Source organism: Lipophrys pholis (genome assembly GCF_963383615.2).
Source record: "Lipophrys pholis genome assembly, chromosome: 17".
Lineage (NCBI taxonomy): Eukaryota > Metazoa > Chordata > Actinopteri > Blenniiformes > Blenniidae > Lipophrys > Lipophrys pholis.
Genome location: NC_137643.1, coordinates 26935128 through 26960868, shown reverse-complemented (window position 1 = coordinate 26960868; position 25741 = coordinate 26935128). Strand labels below are relative to the sequence as shown.

At 48.5% G+C, this 25741-nt stretch overlaps 1 protein-coding gene across 1 annotated transcript; it reads right to left on the bottom strand.

Annotated features, from left to right (window-relative positions):
- Positions 1-205: 205 nt before the first annotated feature.
- On the bottom strand, positions 206-24476 carry LOC308122821 (tropomyosin alpha-1 chain-like). Its single transcript, XM_080484929.1, has 10 exons — positions 24281-24476; positions 23122-23247; positions 15216-15349; positions 3535-3652; positions 3361-3431; positions 3155-3230; positions 2507-2569; positions 1576-1645; positions 1165-1243; positions 206-644 (listed from the first exon to the last, which is right to left on the bottom strand). Exons 1-10 carry the CDS (start codon positions 24392-24394, stop codon positions 641-643), a joined length of 855 nt encoding a protein of 284 aa, XP_080341055.1. The 5' UTR covers positions 24395-24476; the 3' UTR covers positions 206-640.
- Between the last annotated feature and the right edge of the window lie 1265 nt (positions 24477-25741).

The window sequence follows — 25741 nt, the reverse complement described above, 5'->3', positions numbered from 1 at the left end:
GACTGACTCCACCTCATGAGGGTGGAGAGATCAGGACTGACTCCACCTCATGAGGGTGGAGAGATCAGGACTGACACCACCTCATGAGGGTGGAGAGATAAGGACTGACTCCACCTCATGAGGGTGGAGAGATCAGGACTGACTCCACCTCATGATGTTCACCTTGTTGGATTTTCTTTCATTGAAAATGTGAAAAAACGAGGATGCAGACGGAGGAGCTGAAGCTTTACTGAGACACTACGAGACACTGTGTGAGAGAGAGAGAGAGAGAGAGAGAGAGAGAGAGAGAGAGAGAGAGAGAGAGACAGAGAGAGAGAGAGAGACAGAGAGAGAGAGAGAGACAGAGATAGAGAGAGAGAGAGAGAGAGACAGAGATAGAGAGAGAGAGAGAGAGACATAGAGAGAGAGAGAGAGAGACAGAGATAGAGAGAGAGAGAGAGAGAGAGAGACAGAGAGAGAGAGAGAGAGAGAGAGAACTGAAAACAGAACAGCAGTGTGTGTGTGTGTGTGTGTGTGTGTGTGTGTGTGTGTGTGTGTGTGTGTGTGTGTGTGTGTGTGTGTGTGTGTGTGTGTGTGTGTGTGTGTGTGTGTGTGTGTGTGTGAGTGAGAGAGAGTTGGCCGCAGCAGTTTTTCACACAGTTCAGCTGAAAGAGAAAAAGCAGGAGAATTTCAGTTCATCAGCTGTCAAAACGTCTACTGACATCACTACTGACATCACTACTGACATCACTACTGACATCACCACTGACATCACTACTGACATCACTACTGACATCACCACTGACATCACCACTGACATCACTACTGACATCACTACTGACATCACTACTGACATCACCACTAACATCACCACTGACATCACCACTGACATCACTACTGACATCACCACTGACATCACTACTGACATCACTACTGACATCACCACTGACATCACCACTGACATCACTACTGACATCACTACTGACATCACTACTGACATCACGACTGACATCACTACTGACATCACCACTGACATCACTACTGACATCACTGAGTGAGTGAGTGAGTGAGTGAGTGAGTGAGTGAGTGAGTGAGTGAGTGAGTGAGTGAGTGAGTGAGTGAGTGAGTGAGTGAGTGAGTGAGTGAGTGAGTGAGTGAGTGAGTGAGTGAGTCCTCAATACTTACATAGACGTCATGTCATTGAGTGCGTGGTCCAGCTCTTCACTGATCGCTTTGTACTTCAGCTTCTGAGCATAAAGTTCATCTACACACACACACACACACACACACACACACACACACACACACACACACACACACACACACACACACACACACACACACACACACACACACACACACACACACACACACACACACACACACACACACACACACACACACACACACACACACAGGCTCAGTAGTGATCCACATCAACAGAAAAACTATGTTGCAGCATTTCCACAGTGTGATCAGAGTTTACAGTCACATTCACCCTCTCACCCTCACGAGCCTATTTTACAGTCACATTCACCCTCTCACAGTTACTAACAACCTGTTTACAGTCACATTCACCCTCTCACAGATGTTTACCTTCCAGATCGTCAATGGTCTTCTCCAGTTTGGCCACAGATCTCTCAGCAAACTCCGCTCGAGTTTCAGCCTCACATGAACAAACATTCCAGATGAACACATGAATTCATGATGTGGGAAGTACAACAAATGAGGCAGAGCATCAGATTCTCTGAATTAACTTTGTAGAGACTCTGTAGAGCCTCTCTAGTGACTCTGTAGTTACTCTGTAGAGACTCTGTTGAGACTCTGTAGTTACTCTGTAGAGACTCTAGTGACTCTGTAGTGACTCTGTTGAGACTCTGTAGTTACTCTGTGGATACTATGCAGTGACTCTGTAGAGACTCTGTAGAGAGTCTTTAGGGACTCTGTAGAGACTGTAGTGACTCCAGAGACTCTGGTGACTATGTTGAGACTCTGTAGAGACTCTGTTGAGACTCTGTAGTTACTCTGTGGATACTATGCAGTGACTCTGTAGAGACTCTGTAGAGAGTCTTTAGGGACTCTGTAGAGACTGTAGTGACTCCAGAGACTCTAGTGACTATGTTGAGACTCCAGTGACTCTGTAGAAACTCTTTAGAGACTCAGTAGTGACTCTGTTGAGACTGTGTAGAGACTCTGTAGTGAGTCTGTAGAGACTCTGTAGAGACTCTCTAGTGACTCTGTAGAGCGTCTCTAGTGACTCCAGAGACTTTGTAGAGACTCTCTAGAGACTCTGTAGTGACTCTGTAGAGAGTCTGTAGAGACTGTAGTGACTCTGTAGAGACTCTGTAGTGACTCTCTAGTGACTCTGTAGAGACTCTGTAGAGACTCTCTAGTGACTCTGTAGAGCGTCTCTAGTGACGCCAGAGACTTTGTAGAGACTCTGTATTGACTCTGTAGAGAGTCTGTAGAGACTGTAGTGACTCTGTAGAGACTCTGTCGAGACTCTGTCGAGACTCAGAGAACTCACCTCTTTCAGCTTGTCCGTCAGGATCTTGATCTCCTCCTCATACTTGTCCTCCTTCTGGGAATACTGTGGACGAGTGAAAGGAAGTTCATTAGCATGACAGGAAGTTCAGGAGCATGACAGGAAGTTCAGGAGCATGACAGGAAGTTCAGAAGCACACTGACAGGAAGTTCAGGAGCACAATGACAGGAAGTTCAGGAGCACAATGACAGGAAGTTCACTTTCATCATCAACATACAGAAGATTATCACACTGAATGTCACTCTGACTCTCCCGAGACACTCTGACTCCACAGCTCCAGCAGTTTTTTAGAAGTCATCCTCTGGAACTCCTGCTGCTCCTCTAGGACCTGGTCCTCCAGGAGCAGGACCTCTAGGACCAGGTCCTCCAGGAGCAGCACCTCTAGGACCTGGTCCTCCAGGAGCAGGACCTCTAGGACCTGGTCCTCCAGGAGCAGGACCTCTAGGACCAGGTCCTCCAGGAGCAGCACCTCTAGGACCTGGTCCTCCAGGAGCAGGACCTCTAGGACCAGGTCCTCCAGGAGCAGCACCTCTAGGACCAGGTCCTCCAGGAGCAGCACCTCTAGGACCAGGACCTCTAGGACCAGGTCCTCCAGGAGCAGGACCTCCAGGACCAGGACCACCGCCGTACCTTCTCGGCCTGGGCCTCCAGAGACTTTAGGTTGTTGGTGACGTTCTTCAGCTCGTCCTCCAGCTCGGCACATTTCCTGGAAGACAGAGAACCCAGCAGAACCACAAGATAGACTGAGGTGAACTTTGTGTAAAATTAAATATCAGCAAGTCTGTCTGTCTGTGTGTGTGTGTGTGTGTGTGTGTGTGTGTGTGTGTTGCACTCACGCCTCAGCAAGCTCCGCCCTCTCCTCCGTCCGCTCCAACTCTCCTTCAACGATCACAAGCTTCCGAGCAACCTGGTGGAGCAGAGGGGAGTCAGTCTGAGAACCCCCCTCCTGGGGGAGACCCCCCCCCCCTCCCCCCTCCCCGGATGAAAAGAGAGTCTGAGCACTCACTCACCTCTTCGTACTTGCGGTCGGAGTCCTCAGCAATGTGCTTGGCCTCCTTCAGCTGGATCTCCTGCAGCTCCATCTTCTCCTCGTCCTTCAGAGCTCGGTTCTCGATCACCTTCATGCCTCTGCACACAGACGCTGGTCTTACTGGACCGCCGCTTAGACAGGAAGCGACTCAACTCAAACTCTGCTGGTTCTGCTCCTTGAGCCTCAGTCCCACTGCAGTATGTGGCAGGGCAGGACGGGGCAGGACGGGGTAGGGCCGAGTGGAGTAGGGTGGGGTGGGGCGGAGTTGAGTGGAGTGGAGTAGGGCCGAGTGGGGTGGAGTGGGGTGGAGTAGGCCAGAGTGGGGTGGGGTGGGGTGGAGTAGGGCGCAGTGGAGTTGAGTGGAGTGGAGTGGAGTAGGGTGGAGTGGGTCCAAGTGGAGTGGAGTAGGGCGGGGTGGAGTGGAGTAGGGTGGGGTGGGGTGGAGTTGAGTGGAGTGGAATAGGGCAGGGTGGAGTGGAGTAGGGTGGGGCGGAGTGGAGTAGGGTGGAGTTGAGTGGGTTAGGGTGGAGTGGGGTGGAGTAGTGCAGAGTGGAGTAGAGTGGAGTGGAGTAGGGTGGGGTGGAGTGGAGTGGAGTGGAGTAGAGTGGGGTCGGGCGGAGTTGAGTGGGTTAGGGTGGAGTGGGGTGGAGTAGTGCAGAGTGGAATAGAGTGGAGTGGAGTAGGGCAGGGTGGGGCGGAGTGGGTCCGAGTGGAGTGGAGTGGAGTAGGGTGGGGTGGGGTGGAGTTGTGCAGAGTGGAATAGAGTGGAGTGGAGTAGGGCAGGGTGGGGCGGAGTGGGTCCGAGTGGAGTTGAGTGGAGTAGGGTGGAGCAGGGTGGGGTGGAGTGGAGTTGAGTGGAGTGGGGTGGAGTAGTGCGGAGTGGAGTAGGGTGGAGAGGTTTGGTTTTAAAGTCCCTTTATTAAATCCTTCAATCAAACTCTGAGTTTCTTTGGTGAATAATTAATATTCACATCATCACTGATTGCATCAAGATGACCGCCGTTCTTTGTCTTTCAGTGACGAGCTGGTCGGAATACTTCAGATATCACCTTAATCCTGCTATAAACTACTGAAGTGGGGTACTTTTTTCCATCAGGTGCCTCTGGCCAACTTGTCTTTTTGTGGACCTCAGGACAGCCAGACCAGGACTGTGGCATAAGAATTCCAGGCCTGCAAGGCCTTGACTAAAGAAAGGTGAAACTACTATCTTCAACCCAATTGCTAGTATTTCTAGTCTCCATACGATCTGTGCATCTGGGTAAGACGCCTCCTAAAAACGCTGCTACATGTGAGGACGAGTCCCTTGTCACCATGTCTGTCCTCACTCAAATGCTGCATCAGCAGAGACAATGCTGTCTGAACAAGAGGAGAATTTAAATGATTAATAGGAGTGGTTATGGGGGACAGACAGGAGACTGGATGGTGTCCCCGGAGATGTGCAGCAGCTGAAGACAAGCCTGGAATTGACACGGAATGGAGGCCAAAGTGAAATCTATTGATAAAAGTCTCGCTGGCTGCAGACATGACGTGGAGGACATGTTGACAAAACTGGACCACATGGAGAATCAATATAAGAGGAAGAACGTCCTCATTGAAGACATGACGGATGAAAAGGGTGAAATCTGGAAGGATTTGGAGCTAAAAGTTCCCAATCTGTATTGGAATTGAGCGTGTTTAAAGACTGGGACAGCATGAAGAAGGTGGAAGACCGAGACGAGTGGCGGTTCGCCTCTTACGCCTGAAGGACAAACAACAGATCCTTTCTTCAGCCAGAAAACTGAAGGGGACCAAAATTTTCCTAAATGAAGACTTCTCAGGGACGGTGTTACAGAGACGGAAGGAACTGTGGTCCAAGCTCAAAGCTGCAAGAGACAGAGGAGACAGAGGAGACAGAGGAGACAGAGACACATGGAGGTATGATCAACTTACTGTCCGGCCAAGAGGAACTCAAACAAAAGACACTTCAATCTTTCAAATGTGCCGTGATGAGTTATAATGTCTGTCTTTTATCTGGACTACTATTATTTTTGATTTATGGACAGAAGTCCTAATAACGAATCGGACTTACTTTGAGGCCCTCAGAGAAAAGTCTGTCTTTAGCCCACTAAAATATCTGCAGTCTCAGGAATCAAGTAGAGGAAATGAATAGAATGTGTCTAACAAGTGGTGTTCACACCTAGACACTGTCTGAAAGACATTTAGAGGACAGGTTGGATGATTCACTTGTAACTGTCAGTGGATAGAACTTGTAGAAAAAAGACAGAAACAGATATGGAGGAGGTGTTGTACTTTATATTCAAGACGATATTGCCAACGCCCCCGTCCAGCTCAGTAGGTAGAGCAGGAGACTCTCAGTCTCAAGGTAGAGGGTTCATGTCCCACGGCGGGCGCCACCTTCCTGTGGGCTCTCCACCTTCCTGTGGGCTCTCCACCTTCCTGTGGGCTCTCCACCTGCAGGAAGGTTCTTAATGGTGCAATGTGATCTGGGTGACGGTGCTCAGACTGACACCACCACCACCCGGGAACAGAGAAGATGGATGGATGGATGGAGAGACGGATGGAGGGATGAAAGATATTGGGATTTATGGTTGGTTATTAGCATTAAATTACTGTAAGTAATAGATTACTGAAAGTAATAAATCACTGGAAGTAATTTATAAAAAATTGAAATTATTAATGGAAGTAAACGGTCATTTACTCATTAACAACTCCTAAAGTAATTGAGTAATTACTTAAGTTAATAAATTATCAAAAATAATTTATTAAGGAAAAATTATTAATTTGCTTAACAGCACCGTCCGCGGGGCCGTGTTGGACAGCACCGTCCGCGGGGCCGTGTTGGACAGCACCGTCCGTGGTGCTGTTGGTTCTGTGAGGCTGCGGTAACTGGTTGTTACTGGGTCTGAATTCAAAGGGCTGGCTTCAGCTGCAGGAGTGGACAGCGAGGCAGCTGAAGGGGGGACAGAAGACGCTGTCTCGAGTCCCCAGAATCCCCCAAAAAAAGGAAAGAGAAGTAGTCCAAACTGTGTCCTGCTCGTCCAGCGGGCTGGCGTTGGTTCTGTCCCTTGGACCTACTTGGTGCTCTCTTTACCGTCCCGAGGCAGCAGAGACGTGTGTCCCTCCTGGTGGCTGGGATGAGAAGCAGGGGACAGTTGGTAGGAAAGGAGTCTCACCAAGCTTGAATTTTGGACCCCTGTGGTTTCCGGGTCGGGTTCGACCATTACCATTGGTTGCCAACCTGGGGGGTGGAGACTTCCTGGGGTCTTTGGCCTCTTCCCTGCTGTGTTATGTCCTGTTCATTGTCCCCAGTGTCTCTCCTCTGGGGGAGTTCAGTGGAACCTTCAGCCCAACACCACTATGGTAAGAGAGCATCTCATGAACTTCGACGATGAAGTACTCTGGGTACAGATTCATTCAGCCAGCTGGTCGGTTCCTGTTCCAGGCCTCCAGGTTCTAACGCAGGTTATTTGGATGAATTATGTAAAAACCTTGAGGGCCTGTGATGAAAACAAAGACGCGTTTACTTGAGGCGACTTTAATGTGGATTGGTTTTCTAAAGATGGCCCGTTGTATAACAACATGTCTGTTATGACCAGTATTTGTCATCGATCTCAGATTGTTGAGATACAAGAGTGTCTCTCAGTGAAAATGGTGTGAAGACATCCACCTGCTAGATCTCATATTCACTAGTGTACCTGAACTCTGTTCACAAGCTGTATCCAGGGCTGTGGGCTGTAGTGATCAGAACCTGATCGCAGTATCAAGGAAAACTAACATTCCTAAATCAGGGGCGAGGATCATACCAAGGAGCTCCTTTCAAAGATTTAATCCAGATTCCTTTTTAACAGACTTTAACAATCTGCAATGGGCGGATGTTTGTGACCAACATGACGTAAATATAACTTTAAAAGTGTTTATGGGTAAACTACTGGAAGTAGTGAACCAGCATGCACCACTCCAGAGGAGAAGAGTCAGGAGGAACAGTGCAGCTGCTCTTTCTCCAGAGGAGAAGAGTCAGGAGGAACAGTGCAGCTGCTCTTCCTCCAGAGGAGAAGAGTCAGGAGGAACAGTGCAGCTGCTCTTCCTCCAGAAGAGAAGAGTCAGGAGGGACAGTGCAGCTGCTGTTCCTCCAGAGGAGAAGAGTCGGGAGGGACAGCGCTCCTCGTGTGGATAATGAACTAAGATCTTTAATGCTCCAGAGGATAAGGCTGAGGATAATGCTCAGAGACCAGGGAATCAGGAGCACCGGGACTTTTATCAGAAATGAAGGAACCATGTGTCCAAAATGAACCATGATAAAAAAGAAAAATTACTTTCAGCAAAAAATCTGTGATTCTGCCGATGACTGTGGAAAACACTTAATGTACTGAAGTGCAAAGGAATAAGTCAAGCCCAAGGGTTGTGGAAGTGGAGGTTTCTCACCAGGCCAGCAGAGGTCACTAACTAGTTCAATGTTTCTTTACCAACAAAGTTCCTGGTTTGAGATCTCAGATGGACTCGACTGAACCCTCAGTGACTTCCTGCAGGACAGGACATGGATTTTACTCTCAGACAGTGGATGATCAGACTGTGGATGATCAGACAGTGTATGATCAGACTGTTAAAGGGTATCTGGGAGGATACTTCTCATGGCGTTGACAACCGGGACGGACAAATAATTAAAGTTGCAGTAACATGGTTACAGAACCAATTGGTTATAATGGTTAATCGTTCAATCATCAGCGGAACATTTCCAGACCTTATTGTTTCCAAAGATAAGATAAATAAAGGATATCTTATCTTATCCTCTACCTCAGGATGGAAATCTGCCATTTACTGGTTCTAGTCGCAGACACATTAATTTACTCCCTATACTCAGTAAATTATTAGAACAAATCGTTTTTAACCAAATTATGAACCAAAGTATTTAAATGAAAACAAACTCCTGACAAGTGCTCAGCATGTGTATAGATGGGCATTCACGGCAGTTTGTTGAATACTAAAATGACATCATGTGGTCTGCCTCAAGGGAGCTGAATGAGTACTTTTATTTTCTATATTCTTAAAGGATTTTCACTCTCAGTGATGAAGGCCAGTATTGTGATGTATACTGTACTGATGACATCACGCTGTATTCTTCTTCAGCAACAATATGTGAATAGAGCAGCACTCTAGAGGAGGAGTGAGACCTGGCAGTGAAGTGGAGCAAATGAATAAACTAGTGCTGAACACATCCTGAACTAAAAGCACTGTATTCAATAAGGTGTGTTCAGCCAGGTACCAATGCTCTTCATCTTCCACTAGAGGGCGCAGTAGAGCAGGTCTCTCAAGTCAAGCTGCTGGGTATGAGACTGACCAGTCAATCTCCCGGTCCGATCAGATCGATCACACTGTTGGCATGATGGACAGAGGTACTGCTATGGCTCAGACATGTCCTGCTTATTGTCCAACCCCTGTTCTTCAAAGTATTGTGTTGTCTCACCTTCATTACTGTCCAGTACTGTGGTCCAACGCTACACAGACGCAGGAAACTTCAGATGGCTCAGAACAGAGCAGCTCCAGTTGTGTCCACTGTCCGTTTCATACTAATGTTCCAGAGATGTCTCGGCTAATGGTGGACACAAAACTACAAGTGAGTCTTCTGATGTTTATGCATAAAGTTTGGACAGACGGAAGCCCAGATACTTTTACAATAAGCTAAGATTCAAGGGTTTCTGTCACAATTATTTGACTGGCCAAGTGTCATCAGGGGACGTGGACGTCCCTCGGCACAAAAAGAAGAGGAGCAGAGGCCTGGAACTCACGTCCTTTTAATATCAGAGACACTAAAAATACATTCTTTTATTAAAGGAAGATAAAAGAACTTCTGTATCAAATGTAATCATTAACTGCTTTGTACCACGAAACATTTGTTGTTGTTATTACTTGTATTATTATTATTACTGTAATGTGTTTTATGCCGTTTTTAATGTTGTTGTTTTTTATCATTGGACCCCAGGAAGACCAGCAACCAGTTTGTGGGAGCGAATGGGGATCCTAATAAACAATAAACAACAATAAACAACAATAAACAAGAACAAACAACCATAAACCATGGCCCCCCACCGAGCACAAACCCCCCAACAGCCCAAATCTCCTGAAAAGCATCACATTGTCCCTCGTCCTGTAATTAGTGTGTTCCACCCTCAGTCTGGCCTCCAGCAGACCCTGCAGAACCGGGACCACCTCCACCCTGCCCACACCTTGTCTTGTTCTTACAGGTCAGCCAAATGGACAACTGAGCAGTGGCAGACAGGAAGTTCACCATCGTTTGAACACTTTTCTTCTTTGCACAGTATTTTGGACCAAATCTAAACAAACTGAGAGGAAAAGCCTCTCCACCCAGTGCTGACAGTCGGGGACATTGTGTCTCCTCCCCCACCCCTGGATCCAGGTGTGCACCGTACCTGGTGGTTGCTATCGCACCATTTACGACTCTCCACTGTAGTACAGGGACCTCCAGCTAGTACAGGGAGCTCCAGCTGGTACAGAGACGTCCAGCTGGTACAGAGACCACCAGCTAGTACAGGGAGCTCCAGCTGGTACAGAGATGTCCAGCTGGTACAGAGACCACCAGCTAGTACAGAGACCTCCAGCTGGTACAGAGACCTCCAGCTGGTACAGAGACGTCCAGCTGGTACAGAGACCACCAGCTAGTACAGGGAGCTCCAGCTGGTACAGAGATGTCCAGCTGGTACAGAGACCACCAGCTAGTACAGGGAGCTCCAGCTGGTACAGAGATGTCCAGCTGGTACAGAGACCACCAGCTAGTACAGAGACCTCCAGCTGCCTTTCGAGGAAGCGTCCGTGCCAAGAAGCTCAGACCACCTCGACTCCTTCAACCCCGCCAGAGACCGTAGGTTGAGAACCTTCACACCGAGGTGGGACAAGAGTTGTCTCCCTGCATCCCTGAAAGTGTCCAGATGAGGGAATGCAAAAGACAGATCCCCCCCCCCCCACTGCTGGGGGATGATCTCCTCCCTCCTGCCCCTCCCCCACTGCTGGGGTGATGAGCAGAGAAGGGAAGCTGTAATCACCTCCTTCATCCCATTGATCGTACAGACTGCTGCTCTTTGCAAACAATCTGAGGGGATGTGGTAGAGCAGTGCAGACTTCTTCCACCACTCTGCTGAGGAGCCTGGTAGAGGTGATGTTGCTCCTCGTTCTCAGGTCTTCCACCACTCTGCTGAGGAGCCTGGTAGAGGTGATGTTGCTCCTCCTTCTCAGGTCTTCCACCACTCTGCTGAGGAGCCTGGTAGAGGTGATGTTGCTCTTCCTTCTCAGGTCTCCCACCACTCTGCTGAGGAGCCTGGTAGAGGTGATGTTGCTCCTCGTTCTCAGAGTGTCCATGGACGTTGCAGTCATCTTCATCAGGTGACCCAGCTTGGTGCAGCCAGCTTCTCTGAGGTTTGTTTGCAGGCTGGCAGATTGCAACGTCTGAGTCTTCAGAAAGTCATTGAATAACAAGGGTTCCTCAAACACCCACATACCAGGACGTTCCACTGGAGTCCCCTCTCTCTTTAAAGTCCACCACGCCTGCAGCACGGAGCTGTAGAACGGAGTCAAACCCCTGTGGTCTGTCTCATCGTCCTGCAGGAGGAAGAGCTGTTTGTCCTAGCCCAGGCGCCCGGCTCTCCTCAGCAGCAGTCCATCTGTATCAGTCCAACCTGGACCAGGTGTCCAACAGTCTTTCTCCAGCCTGCAGTCTGAAAGAGGCCATTCTGGACCGGATGTCAATCAGCCCCTGTCCCCCTTCAGCCACCGGCAAATAGAGCGCTGCAGCACGAATCCAGTGTTTTCCAGAGCAGAAGAAATCCCCCATGTCCCTCTGAATGTCCTCTACCAGAGTCCTTGGTGGTGTCAGGACATTGAACTTGTGCCAAAGAGCCGAGGCGACCAAGTTATTGGCAACCAGGACTCTCCCCCTATAGGACAACTGGGGTAGCAGCCATTTCCATTTGGACAGCCGTGCACACACTTTTTCCTTAACACCCTCCCAGTTCTTAGCTTGAAAGCCCTCCGTACCCAAAAACACTCCAAGCATTTTAAAGCCCTCCCTCCCCCACTGAAGCCCCCCAGGCAGAGTGGGTACTGCTTGTTCCCTCCACCGTCCCAGCAACAAGCCTTCGCTTTTCCCCCATTTCACCCGTGCAGAAGAAGCTTTTTCATATAAAGACAGGGCGTCCTGCAAGCAATGTACATCCTCCTGATTCTTTATGAAGATGGTGACATCATCTGCATACGCAGAAACAGTTAAATTTAGGTCAAGGTTCGAGGACCAGGTAAAGAGAGGCCACCGAGTCGTTCCCTCAACCTGCACAGTAAGGGCTCAATAGCCAAACTGTAAAGTTGTCCTGAGATAGGACAGCCTTGCCTTATCCCCCGTTGCACAGGGACCGGCCGACTCAGACCCACCCCTGTTTTCACCAATACTTGTGCATCACTATACAATAAGGTAATCCATGACAGAAAACCATCACCAAAACCAAAAGCCCTGAGTGTAGAAAACAAATATGAGTGATCCACCCTGTCGAAGGCCTTCTCCTGATCCAAACACACAATCCCAACATTAACCGTGTTGTCAGACAAACAAACATCAAAAACATCTCGCAGGAGGAAAAGATTGTCCAGAATAGTTCTGTCAGGTACACAGTATGTTTGGTCCATATGCACAATCATCTCCAGAATGTTCTTGAGTCTGTTAGAAAGAGCTCTGGAGAGCACTTTGTAGTCCGTACAGAGCAGGGCCACCGGCCTCCAGTTCTTTAGTAAGGCCAGGTCTCCCTTCTTGGGCAGGAGGGAAAGTACAGCCTGTCGACAGGAAACAGGAAGAGAGCCTGCTCTGCAACAGTCCATCAGGACAGCATGGACATCAGGACAGCATGGACATCAGGACAGCATGGAGATCAGGACCAAGAATGTTCCAGAAGTGCTTCAGAAGGTCAGCAGAGAGACCATCGATCCCAGGAGCCCGGCCTGATGACAACTGGCTGAGGACAACTGTCAGCTCCTCCAGAGTCAGCTCACTGTCCATGCCAGCCTTTTCCTCCAGGCTGAGCTGAGGAAGCCCCTCTAGAAGGTGCCCCCGACACTCCATGCTGCACTGCTCAGCTCTGAAGAGGTCAGTGTAGAAGTCCACTGCATGGCTCCTCATCTACACCGGTCACTCTGCCTCCTGGAAGCTTCAGGGCTCGTGGTCAGTTTGACTCCTGGAAGCTTCAGGACTCTTGGTCACCCTGGAAGCTTCAGGACTTGTGGTCAGTCTGCCTCCTGGAAGCTTCAGGACTCGTGGTCAGTCTGCCTCCTGGAAGCTTCAGGACTCGTGGTCACTCTGCCTCCTGGAAGCTTCAGGACTCGTGGTCACCCTGGAAGCTTCAGGACTCTTGGTCACTCTGCCTCCTGGAAGCTTCAGGTCTCGTGGTCACTCTGCCTCCTGGAAGCTTCAGGACACATGGTCAGTTTGACTCCTGGAAGCTTCAGGACTCGTGGTCAGTTTGACTCCTGGAAGCTTCAGGACTCTTGGTAACCCTGGAAGCTTCAGGACTCGTGGTCAGTTTGACTCCTGGAAGCTTCAGGACTCGTGGTCACCCTGGAATCTTCAAGACTCGTGGTCACCCTGGAAGCTTCAGGACTCTGGGTCACCCTGGAATCTTCAGGACTCGTGGTCACCCTGGAATCTTCAGGACTCGTGGTCAGTTTGACTCCTGGAAGCTTCAGGATTCGTGGTCAGTTTGACTCCTGGAAGCTTCAGGACTCTTGGTAACCCTGGAAGCTTCAGGACTCGTGGTCAGTTTGACTCCTCGAAGCTTCAGGACTCGTGGTCACCCTGGAATCTTCAAGACTCATGGTCACCCTGGAAGCTTCAGGACTCTGGGTCACCCTGGAAGCTTCAGGACTCTGGGTCACCCTGGAATCTTCAGGACTCGTGGTCACCCTGGAAGCTTCAGGACTCGTGGTCACCCTGGAAGCTTCAGGACTAGTGGTCACCCTGGAATCTTCAGGACCAGTGGTCACCCTGGAAGCTTCAGGACTCTTGGTCACCCTGGAAGCTTCAGGACTCGTGGTCACCCTGGAAGCTTCAGGACCAGTGGTCACCCTGGAAGCTTCAGGACTCTTGGTCACCCTGGAAGCTTCAGGACTCGTGGTCACCCTGGAAGCTTCAGGACTCGTGGTCAGTCTGCCTCCTTGAAGCTTCAGGCAGGTCATCTGCTTCCTCTGTCCAGATTCACCCAGGTGTTACCTGCCCTCACCCAGGTGTACTGTCTGGACTGATCCAGGTGTGTGATGAGAAGACTGTGGTGAGGCTCCTCACCTGTCCTGTCCATGGTAAAATCCAGTGTGCAGTTAAAATCTCCACCAATGATTCTTTGCTCATGACGACAATGAACCAGTTCGTTCTCCAGCAGATTAAAGAAGTTTCTCTTTCTGGACCTTGATTAGGGGCGGAGATGTTAACAGAACCAAACACAGAGCTCTGTAGTTCCACCCTGACCACTAGAACCCCTCCCTTCACCACTTCAGTAGTGTGAGCAGACGGTGGAACCAGAACAGAGCCCCATGCAGTGAAACTGGTGCCATGGCTGAAAGAGTATGATCCTCCCCACCATAGACCCCAATCTGCCTCGTCTGATGGAACCGTGTGTGTCTCCTGGAAGAAGAGCACATCTACCCTTTTCTGAGTCGTGACTTCAGATATTAAATGTCTTTTCTGTCTGTCCCTTCCACCATTGATGTTTAAAGATCCTACTTTTAGGTTCTGCATGGAGAGATGAGAACCGAGGATCAGACAGTAGGACAAGAGCAGAGAACAGTAAAGAGGAAAACACCAAGTGAAACATGATCATTTTATTTTCTTGACTTTTCTGGCAGGTCTGTCATTTTTAATCTTTCTTAGTGTCGTGATGTGTTTTTTCCATCCAGCAGGTCGGGTCCTATCGGGTCCTATTGGGTCCTACCGGGTCCTATCGGGTCCTACCGGGTCCTACCGGGTCCTATCAGGTCCTATCGGGTCCTATCTACCCTAACCCTACCATCTTCTCAGGATGTCTACAGATTTGATGAATTTGTCTGTGTCACTAAAGTATTCGCTGATTTTAACAGACTTCTTGTAAGTTATATCCAGGAAGTTGTTAATATCTTCTAGGAAATAGAGATCATCTGTATTCCTGTTACTTTCACACACAGACCCAGAGTCTGATCCAGAGTCGTACTCCAGTTCACCCTCACATGGAGCCTGGTTGTTGATCATTTCACCAGTAGAAACATTCTCCAGCCTGCAGAGCTTGTTGAGGCTTCAGCCTCTGCAGCCGGAGGCTGGATGTCAGGGAGAGCAGACAGAGCTGCTCAGGTTCTCTGCTTCAACAGACGCCTGCTGCTCTGGATGATGGGTGGGGGGAGGTGGATTCCAGCATCTTGTGTTGTTCTGACTTCTGTCCCGTTTGAATCGTTTTGGTGTGAATCATTGTGTAAATTGTTGTGGTGTAAATTGTTCTTGTTTGAATCATTGTGTGAATTTTTTTGTGTGAATCGTTTCGGTGTGAATCGTTGAGTGAATCGTTGAGTGAATCGTTGAGTGAATCGTTGAGTGATTCCTGTGAATCGTTAAGTGATTGGGTTGTTGTGGGAAGGAAAAATCGTTGTCACCTCTCACTCTCGTCCGCCGCCTTCTCTGCCTCCTCCAGCTTCTGCAGCGCCGTCGCCAGACGCTCCTGAGCTCGATCCAGCTCCTCCTCCACCAGCTGGATGCGACGGTTCAGGGACGCCACCTCTGCTTCCGCCTGTCAGGAAACACGCTGAGTCACTGATGGAAACAGTGAGTCACTGCAGGAAAGAGTCACTGCAGGAAACAGTCACTGCAGGAAAGAGTCACTGCAGGAAACAGTCACTCACTGCAGGAAACAGTCACTCACTGCAGGAAAAAGTCACTGCAGGAAAGAGTCATTGCAGGAAACAGTCACTCACTGTAGGATAACAGTAGTTGCAGGAAACAGTCACTGAAGGAAACAATCACTCACTGCAGGAAAGAGTCACTGCAGGAAAGAGTCACTGCAGGAAACAGTCACTGTAGGAAACAGTAGCTGCAGGAAACGGTCACTCACTGTAGGAAACAGTAGCTGCAGGAAATGGTCACTCACTGCAGGAAACAGTCACTGCAGGAAAGAGTCACTGCAGGAAACAGTCACTGCAGGAAACAGTAGATGCAAGAAACGGTCACTCACTGTAGGAAACAGTAGCTGCAGGAAACAGTCACTGCAGGAAACAGTCACTGCAGGAAAAACTCACTGCAGGAAACAGTCACTGCAAGAAACACTCACTACAGGAAACACTCACTGCAGGAAACAGTCACTGCAGGAAACAGTCGCTGCAGGAAACAGTTGCTGCAGGAAACAGTCACTCACTGCAGGAAACAGTCGCTGCAGGAAACAGTCATTCACTGCAGGAAACAGTAGCTGCAGGAAACAGTCGCTGTAGGAAACAGTTGCTGCAGGAAACAGTCACTCACTTCAGGAAACAGTCGCTGCAGGAAACAGTTGCTGCAGGAAACAGTCACTCACTTCAGGAAACAGTCGCTGTAGGAAACAGTCCATGCAGGAAACAGTCGCTGCAGGAAACAGTCGCTGCAGGAGACAGTCACTCACTGCAGGAAACAGTCGCTGCAGGAAACAGTCACTGCAGGAAACACTCACTGCAGGAAATAGTCACTGCATGAAACAGTCACTGCAGGAAACAGTCGCTTCAGGAAACAGTCACTGCAGGAAACAGTCGCTGTAGGAAACAGTAGCTGTAGGAAACAGTCACTGCAGGAAACAGTCACTCACTGCAGGAAACAGTCGCTGTAGGAAACAGTCGCTGTAGGAAACAGTCGCTGCAGGAAACAGTCGCTGTAGGAAACAGTCGCTGCAGGAAACACTCACTGCAGGAAACAGTCGCTGTAGGAAACAGTCGCTGCAGGAAACACTCACTGCAGGAAACAGTCGCTGTAGGAAACAGTCGCTGCAGGAAACACTCACTACAGGAAACAGTCGCTGTAGGAAACAGTCGCTGCAGGAAACACTCACTACAGGAAACAGTCGCTGCAGGAAACAGTCGCTGTAGGAAAACAGTCGCTGCAGGAAACAGTCGCTGCAGGAAACAGTCGCTGCAACTTCTGTTATTTACCATTCATCATTGTGCCTGTAGGACTCTGGAGATTAGCTTTTAGCATGTAGCACAGTGTCGCCTGGTGAAAAAGTTTCTTCTTCATTTGTGAGTCACAGAGTTTTTAAAGCACATTACAGAAGTTCTCTCTAACTCTCTACAAGCTGTTCTCTCTAACTCTCTACAAGCTGTTCTCTCTAACTCTCTACAAGACGTTCTCTCTAACGCTCTACAAGCTGTTCTCTCTAACTCTCTACAAGACGTTCTCTCTAACGCTCTACTAGACGTTCTCTCTTACTCTCTACAAGACGTTCTCTCTAACTCTACAAGACGTTCTCTCTAACGCTCTACTAGACGTTCTCTCTAACTCTCTACAAGACGTTCTCTCTAACTCTCTACAAGACGTTCTCTCTAACTCTCTACTAGACGTTCTCTCTAACTCTCTACAAGACGTTCTCTCTAACTCTCTACAAGACGTTCTCTCTAACTCTCTACTAGACGTTCTCTCTAACTCTCTACAAGACGTTCTCTCTAACTCTCTACAAGACGTTCTCTCTAACGCTCTACTAGACGTTCTCTCTAACTCTCTACAAGACGTTCTCTCTAACTCTCTACAAGACGTTCTCTCTAACTCTACAAGACGTTCTCTCTAACGCTCTACTAGACGTTCTCTCTAACTCTCTACAAGACGTTCTCTCTAACTCTACAAGAATTTCTCTCTAACTCTCTACAAGACGTTCTCTCTAACGCTCTACTAGACATTCTCGCTAACCCTCTACTAGCCATTCTGTATAACCCTCTACTAGATGTTCTATCTAACCCTATACTAGGCGTTCGCTCCAGGAGACGTTCTCTCTAACCCTGTACTGGACGTTCTTGCTAACCCTCTAAAAGACGTTCTCTCACCCACTAACAGATGTTCTCTCAGACCCTCTACTACATGCTTTGTCAAACCCTTGTCTAGACGTTTTCTCTAACCCTCCAGGAGACGTTCTGGCTAACCCTCTACAAGACATTCTCGCTAAACCTCTCCGAGACATTCTCTTTAGCCCTCGACTCGACGTTCTCTCACCCTCTATTAGACGTTCTCTCTGACCCTCTACTAGACGTTCTCTTTAGCCCTCTACTAGCCATTCTCTCTCACCCTCCAGGAGACCCTAACCCCTCCCTAACCCTCTACTAGACGTTCTTTCTAACAATCGACTAGACATTCTCTCTGACCCTCTACTAGACGTTCTCTTTAGCCCTCTACAATACGTTCTCTCTAACAATCGACTAGACATTCTCTCTAGCCCTCTACGAGACAATCTCTCTAACCCTCTACTAGACATTCTCTCTAACCCTCCAGGAGACGTTCTCTCTAACTCTTTACTAGACAATCTCTCTGACCCTCTACTAGACGTTCTCTTTAACAATCGACTAGACGTTCTCTCTGACCCTCTACTAGACGTTCTCTCTGACCCTCTACTAGACATTCTCTTTAGCCCTCTACTAGACGTTCTCTCTAACCCTCTACTAGCCAATCTCTCTGACCCTCTACTAGACGTTCTCGCTAACCCTTTGCTAGACGTTCTCTCTAACCATCAATTAGACGTTCTCTCTCGCCCTCTACTAGACGTTCTCGCTAACCCTCTGCTAGACGTTCTCTCTAACCATCAATTAGACGCTCTCTCTCGCCCTCTACTAGACGTTCTCGCTAACCCTCTACAAGACATTCTCGCTAACCCTCTCCTAGAAGTTTTCTCTAACCCTCTACTAGCCATTTTGTCTAACCCTCTATTACACGTTATCTTTAGCCCTCTACTAGATGTTCTTTTTCACCCTCTACTAGACATTCTCGCTAACCCTCTATTGGACGTACTCTCTAAACCTCTACTGGATTTTCTCTCTAACCCTCTACTAGCCATTTTGTCTAACCCTCTACTACACGTTCTCTCTCTAGCCCTCTACGAGACGTTCTCGCTAACCCTCTACTTGATGTTCTCGCTAACCCTCTACTAGATGTTCTCTCTAACCATCGACTAGATGTTCTCTATGACCCTCTACTAGACGTTCTCTTTCGCCCTCTACTAGAAGTTCTCTCTAACCCTCTACTAGCCATTTTGTCTAACCCTCTATTACACGTTATCTCTAGCCCTCTACTAGATGTTCTTTTTCACCCTCTACTAGACGTTCTCTCTAACCCTCTACTAGACATTCTCGCTAACCCTCTACTAGCCATTCTGTGTAACCCTCTACTAGATGTTCTATCTAACCCTCAACTAGATGTTCTCTCTAACTCTCTACTAAACATTCTCTCTAACGCTCCAGGAGACGTTCTCTCTAACCCTGTGCTGGACGTTCTTGCTAACCCTCTAAAAGACGTTCTCTCACCCACTAACAGATGTTCTCTCAGACCCTCTACTACATGCTCTGTCAAACCCTTGTCTAGACGTTTTCTCTAACCCTCCAGGAGACGTTCTGGCTAACCCTCTACAAGACATTCTCGCTAAACCTCTCCTAGACGTTCTCTTTAGCCCTCTACTCGACGTTCTCTCTCACCCTCTATTAGACGTTCTCTCTGACCCTCTACCACACGTTCTCTTTAGCCCTCTACTAGCCATTCTCTCTCACCCTCCAGGAGACATTCTCTCTAACCCTCTACTAGACGTTCTTTCTAACAATCGACTAGACGTTCTCTCTGACCCTCTACTAGACGTTCTCTTTAGCCCTCTACAATACGTTCTCTCTAACAATCAACTAGACGTTCTCTCTGACCCTCTACTAGACGTTCTCTCTGACCCTCTACTAGACATTCTCTCTGACCCTCTACTAGACGTTCTCGCTAACCCTCCAGGACACGTTCTGTCTAACCCTCTACTAGACAATCTCTCTGACCCTCTACTAGACGTTCTTTTTAGCCCACTACTAGACGTTCTCACTAACCCTCTGCTAGACGTTCTCTCTAACCATCAATTAGACGTTCTCTCTCGCCCTCTACTAGACGTTCTCGCTAACCCTCTACTAGACATTCTCTTTAGCCCTCTACTAGACGTTCTCTCTAACCCTCTACTAGCCAATCTCTCTGACCCTCTACTAGACGTTCTCGCTAACCCTTTGCTAGACGTTCTCTCTAACCATCAATTAGACGTTCTCTCTCGCCCTCTACTAGACGTTCTCGCTAACCCTCTGCTAGACGTTCTCTCTAACCATCAATTAGACGTTCTCTCTCGCCCTCTACTAGACGTTCTCGCTAACCCTCTACTAGACATTCTCTTTAGCCCTCTACTAGACGTTCTCTCTAACCCTCTACTAGCCAATCTCTCTGACCCTCTACTAGACGTTCTCGCTAACCCTCTGCTAGACGTTCTCTCTAACCATCAATTAGACGCCCTCTCTCGCCCTCTACTAGACGTTCTCGCTAACCCTCTACAAGACATTCTCGCTAACCCTCTCCTAGAAGTTTTCTCTAACCCTCTACTAGCCATTTTGTCTAACCCTCTATTACACGTTATCTTTAGCCCTCTACTAGATGTTCTTTTTCACCCTCTACTAGACATTCTCGCTAACCCTCTATTGGACGTTCTCTCTAAACCTCTACTGGATTTTCTCTCTAACCCTCTACTAGCCATTTTGTCTAACCCTCTACTACACGTTCTCTCTCTAGCCCTCTACGAGACGTTCTCGCTAACCCTCTACTTGATGTTCTCGCTAACCCTCTACTAGATGTTCTCTCTAACCATCGACTAGATGTTCTCTATGACCCTCTACTAGAAGTTCTCTCTAACCCTCTACTAGCCATTTTGTCTAACCCTCTATTACACGTTATCTCTAGCCCTCTACTAGATGTTCTTTTTCACCCTCTACTAGACGTTCTCTCTAACCCTCTACTAGACATTCTCGCTAACCCTCTACTAGCCATTCTGTGTAACCCTCTACTAGATGTTCTATCTAACCCTCAACTAGATGTTCTCTCTAACTCTCTACTAAACATTCTCTCTAACGCTCCAGGAGACGTTCTCTCTAACCCTGTGCTGGACGTTCTTGCTAACCCTCTAAAAGACGTTCTCTCACCCACTAACAGATGTTCTCTCAGACCCTCTACTACATGCTCTGTCAAACCCTTGTCTAGACGTTTTCTCTAACCCTCCAGGAGACGTTCTGGCTAACCCTCTACAAGACATTCTCGCTAAACCTCTCCTAGACGTTCTCTTTAGCCCTCTACTCGATGTTCTCTCTCACCCTCTATTAGACGTTCTCTCTGACCCTCTACTAGACGTTCTCTTTAGCCCTCTACTAGCCATTCTCTCTCACCCTCCAGGAGACGTTCTCTCTAACCCTCTACTAGACGTTCTTTCTAACAATCGACTAGACGTTCTCTCTGACCCTCTACTAGACGTTCTCTTTAGCCCTCTACAATACGTTCTCTCTAACAATCAACTAGACGTTCTCTCTGACCCTCTACTAGACGTTCTCTCTGACCCTCTACTAGACATTCTCGCTAACCCTCCAGGACACGTTCTGTCTAACCCTCTACTAGACAATCTCTCTGACCCTCTACAAGACGTTCTTTTTAGCCCACTACTAGACGTTCTCACTAACCCTCTGCTAGACGTTCTCTCTAACCATCAATTAAACGTTCTCTCTCGCCCTCTACTAGACGTTCTCGCTAACCCTCTACTGGACGTACTCTCTAACCCTCTACTGGATGTTCTCGCTAACCCTCTACTAGACGTTCTCTCTTACCCTCTACTACACACTCTCTCTCTCCCTCTACTAGACAGTCTCTCTAACCCTCCAGGAGACGTTCTCGCTAACCCTCTACTAGACGTTCTCTCTAACCCTCCAGGAGACGTTCTTTCTAACCCTCTACCAGACGTTCTTTCTAACCCTCTACTGGACGTTCTTTCTAACCCTCTACTGGATGTTCTCGCTAACCCTCTACTAGACGTTCTCTCTAACCCTCCAGGAGACGTTCTCTCTGACCCTCTACGAGACATTCTCACTAACCCTCTACTGGATGTTCTCGCTAACACTCTACTAGACGTTCTCGCTAACCCTCTCCTAGACGTTCTCTCTAACCCTCCAGGAGACGTTCTCTCTAACCATTGACTAGACGTTCTCTCAAACCCTCCAGGAGACGTTCTCTCTATCCATCGACTAGACGTTCTCTCTGACCCTCTACTAGACGTTCTCTCTTGCCCTCCAGGAGACATTCTCTCTAACCCTCTTCTAGACATTCTCTCTAACCCTCAACTAGACAATCTCTCTGACCCTCTACTAGCCATTCTGTGTAACCCTCTACTATATGTTCTCTCTAACCCTCTATGAGACGTTCTCTCTACCCCTCCACGATCCATTTTGTCTAACCCTCTACTACACGTTCTCTCTGACCCTCTACTAGACGTTCATTTTCACCGTCTAGTAGATGTTCTCGCTAACCCTCTACTAGACGTTCTCGCTAACACTGTACTAGACGTTCTCTCTGACCCTCTACTAGACGTTCTCTTTAGCGCTCTGCTTGACGTTCTCACTAACCCTCTATTAGATGTTCTCGCTAACACTCTACTAGACGTTCTCGCTAACCCTCTACTGGAATTTCTTTCTAACCCTCTACTGGATGTTCTCGCTAACCCTCTACTGGATTTTCTCTCCAACCCTCTACTAAACGTTCTCTCTAACCCTCCAGGAGACGTTCTGGCTAACCCTCTATTAGATAATCTCTCTGACCCTCTACTAGACGTTCTCTTTAGCGCTCTACTAGACGTTCTCTCTGACCCTCTACTAGACGTTCTCTCTAACCCTCCAGGAGACGTTCTGGCTAACTCTCTACAAGACGTTCTCTCTGACCTTCTACTACAAGTTCTCTCTCGCCCTCTACTATACGTTCTCGCTAACCCTCTACTAGACGTTCTCGCTAACCATCGACTTGACGTTCTCTCTGACCCTCTACTAGATGTTCTCGCAAACACTCAACACCTAACACCTTTCCTAACTCCTTTAGGAAGCCTCCTAACTCCTTTCACTAACTCCTTGAGGAAGTCTCCTAACACCTTTCACTAACTCCTTTAGGAAGCTTCCTAACACCTTTCACTAACTCCTTTAGGAAGCTTCCTAACACCTTTACTAACTCCTTTAGGAAGCCTTCTAACACCTTTCACTAACTCCTTTAGGAAGCTTCCTAACACCTTTACTAACTCCTTTAGGAAGCCTCCTAACACCTTTCACTAACTCCTTTAGGAAGCTTCCAAACACCTTTACTAACGCCTTTAGGAAGCTTCCAAACACCTTTACTAACGCCTTTAGGAAGCCTCCTAACACCTTTCCTTAACTCCTTTAGGAAGCCTCCTAACACCTTTCACTAACGCCTTTAGGAAGCTTCCTAAGTTTTAGAGCAAACAAAGCAACAGGTGGATGTGAAGTGTGGACTCACGTCTGCTGCCTTCTTATCAGCTACTTCCAGCTTCTCCTGAGCGTCTTTCAGAGCCTCCGAGTATTTGTCCAGCTCGTCCTCCGTCCCCTTCAGCTTCTTCTGCATCTGCAGCAGCTCGTCTTCATGCTGGAGGAACCAGGGGGACAGCAGGAGACATGAGGACACACTGCTGGAGGAACCAGGGGGACAGCAGGACACATGAGGACACACTGCTGGAGGAACCAGGAGCACAGCAGGAGACATGAGGACACAATCTATCACATCTCATGGTTTCAACCTCAAAACTGTAATATCTGTCTGTTCTGCTGATGGAAGAACAGGTGACTAATCTCTATGGATTGAGAGGCACCCGGGGGGCGGGGGGAGTGGGGGGGAGGGGGGGGAGCAGCTGTCTGTGATGTCTTCTGCTCTTTCAATGAGGGATTAAATGTGTGTGTGTGTGTGTGTGTGTGTGTGTGTGTGTGTGTGTGTGTGTGTGTGTGTGTGTGTGTGTGTGTGTGTGTGTGTGTGTGTGTGTGTGTGTGTGCTGGGGGGTCTGTAAAATAATGCAGACAAGAAGTTTAAACTTGATGCAGGTATCTCTCCTTGGTGTTGGCATTAGCAGGTAGAAGCAGCAGGAAGCATCAGAAGGTAACATTATCAAGTAGCATTAGCAGGTGATATTAAGAAGTAGCATCAGCAATTAGCATTATCATGTAGCATTAGCAGGTGATATTAGGAAATAGCATCAGCAATTACCATTATCATGTAGCATTAGCAGGTGATATTAGGAAGTAGCATCAGCAATTAGCATTATCATGTAGCATTAGCAGGTAGTATTAGGGAGTAGCAATAGGAAGTAGCATTAGCTGGTGGTATTAGGAGGTAGCATTAGGAAGTAGCATCAGCAATTAGCTTCATCGTGTAGCATTAGCAGGTAGTATTAGGGAGTAGCAATAGGAAGTAGCATTAGCTGGTGGTATTAGGAGGTAGCATTAGGAAGTAGCATCAGCAATTAGCTTCATCATGTAGCATTAGCAGGTAGTATTAGCAAGTAGCAATAAAAAGAAGCATTAGCTGGTGATATTGGGAGGTAGCATTAGAAGGAGCATTAGGAAGTAGCATTAGCAGGTAGCATTGGCTAACACCTCCCCACTTTACCCGCAGCCACCCCCCCCACCTGCTTGCTCCTCTCCTCGGCCCCCTTCTTGTCGGCCTCCGCCTGCTCCGCCTGGTCCAGAGCGTTCTCCTTGTCCAGCTTCAGCATCAGCATCTTCTTTTTGATGGCCTCCATGTTGACTGAGGGTGAGAGAGTGAGGGTGAGAGAGTGAGGGTGAGAGAGTGAGGGACCCAGAAGGGGAGACAACAAACTGTGATGGGTCAGGACGGGACGGGAACTTTATATCTCCAGCCACACCCCCTCCTAAACCCCCCCATTCCCCCCACCCCACCCAGTTCCACATATGGCTCTGCTGTAGCAGCGATCAGCTCTCCTCACAATCCTCACACACTCCTCACACACACACTCCTCACACACACACTCCTCACACAAACTCCTCACAGACACTCCTCTCACACACTCTTCTCACACTCCCCTCATACACTCCTCATACACTCCTCAAACGCTCCTCAAATGCTCCTCACACACACTCTCCTCAAACACACCTCACACTCTCCTCACACACACACTCCTCACACACACACCTCACATACTCCTCACACACTCCTCACTCACTCCACACACACTCCTCACACCTTCTCACATACAATCCTCACACACTCCTCACACTCTCCTCACACACACACACACACACACACACACACACACACACACACACACACACACACACACACACACACACACACACACACACACACACACACACTCCTCTCACACTCCCCTCATACACTCCTCATACACTCCTCACACACTCCTCACACACTCCTCTCAAACTCTCCTCAAACACACTCCTCACACACTCCTCACATGCTCCTCACACACTCCTCACACACTCCTCACACACACTCTCCTCAAACACTCCTCACACTCTCCTCACACACACACACTCCTCACACTCTCCTCAAACACTCCTCATACTCTCCTCACACACACACTCCTCACACACTCCTCACACACTCCTCTCACACACTCCCCTCACACACTCCTCACACACACTCCTCACACTCTCCTCACACACACTCCTCACACACACTCCTCACAAACTCCACACATGCTCCTCACACTCTCCTCACACACACTCCTCACACACACTCCTCACAAACTCCACACATGCTCCTCACACACTCCTCACACACACTCCTCTCACACTCCTCATACACTCCTCATACACTCCTCACACACTCCTCACACACACTCCTCACACACGCTCCTCACACTCTCCTCACACACACTCCTCACACACACTCCTCACAAACTCCACACATGCTCCTCACACACTCCTCTCACACTCTCCTCACACACACTCCTCTCACACGTTCCTCTCACACTCTCCTCACAAACACTCCTCACACTCTCCTCACACACACTCCTCACACACACTCCTCTCACACTCCCCTCATACACTCCTCACACACTCCTCACATGCTCCTCAGATGCTCCTCACACACTCCTCTCACACAC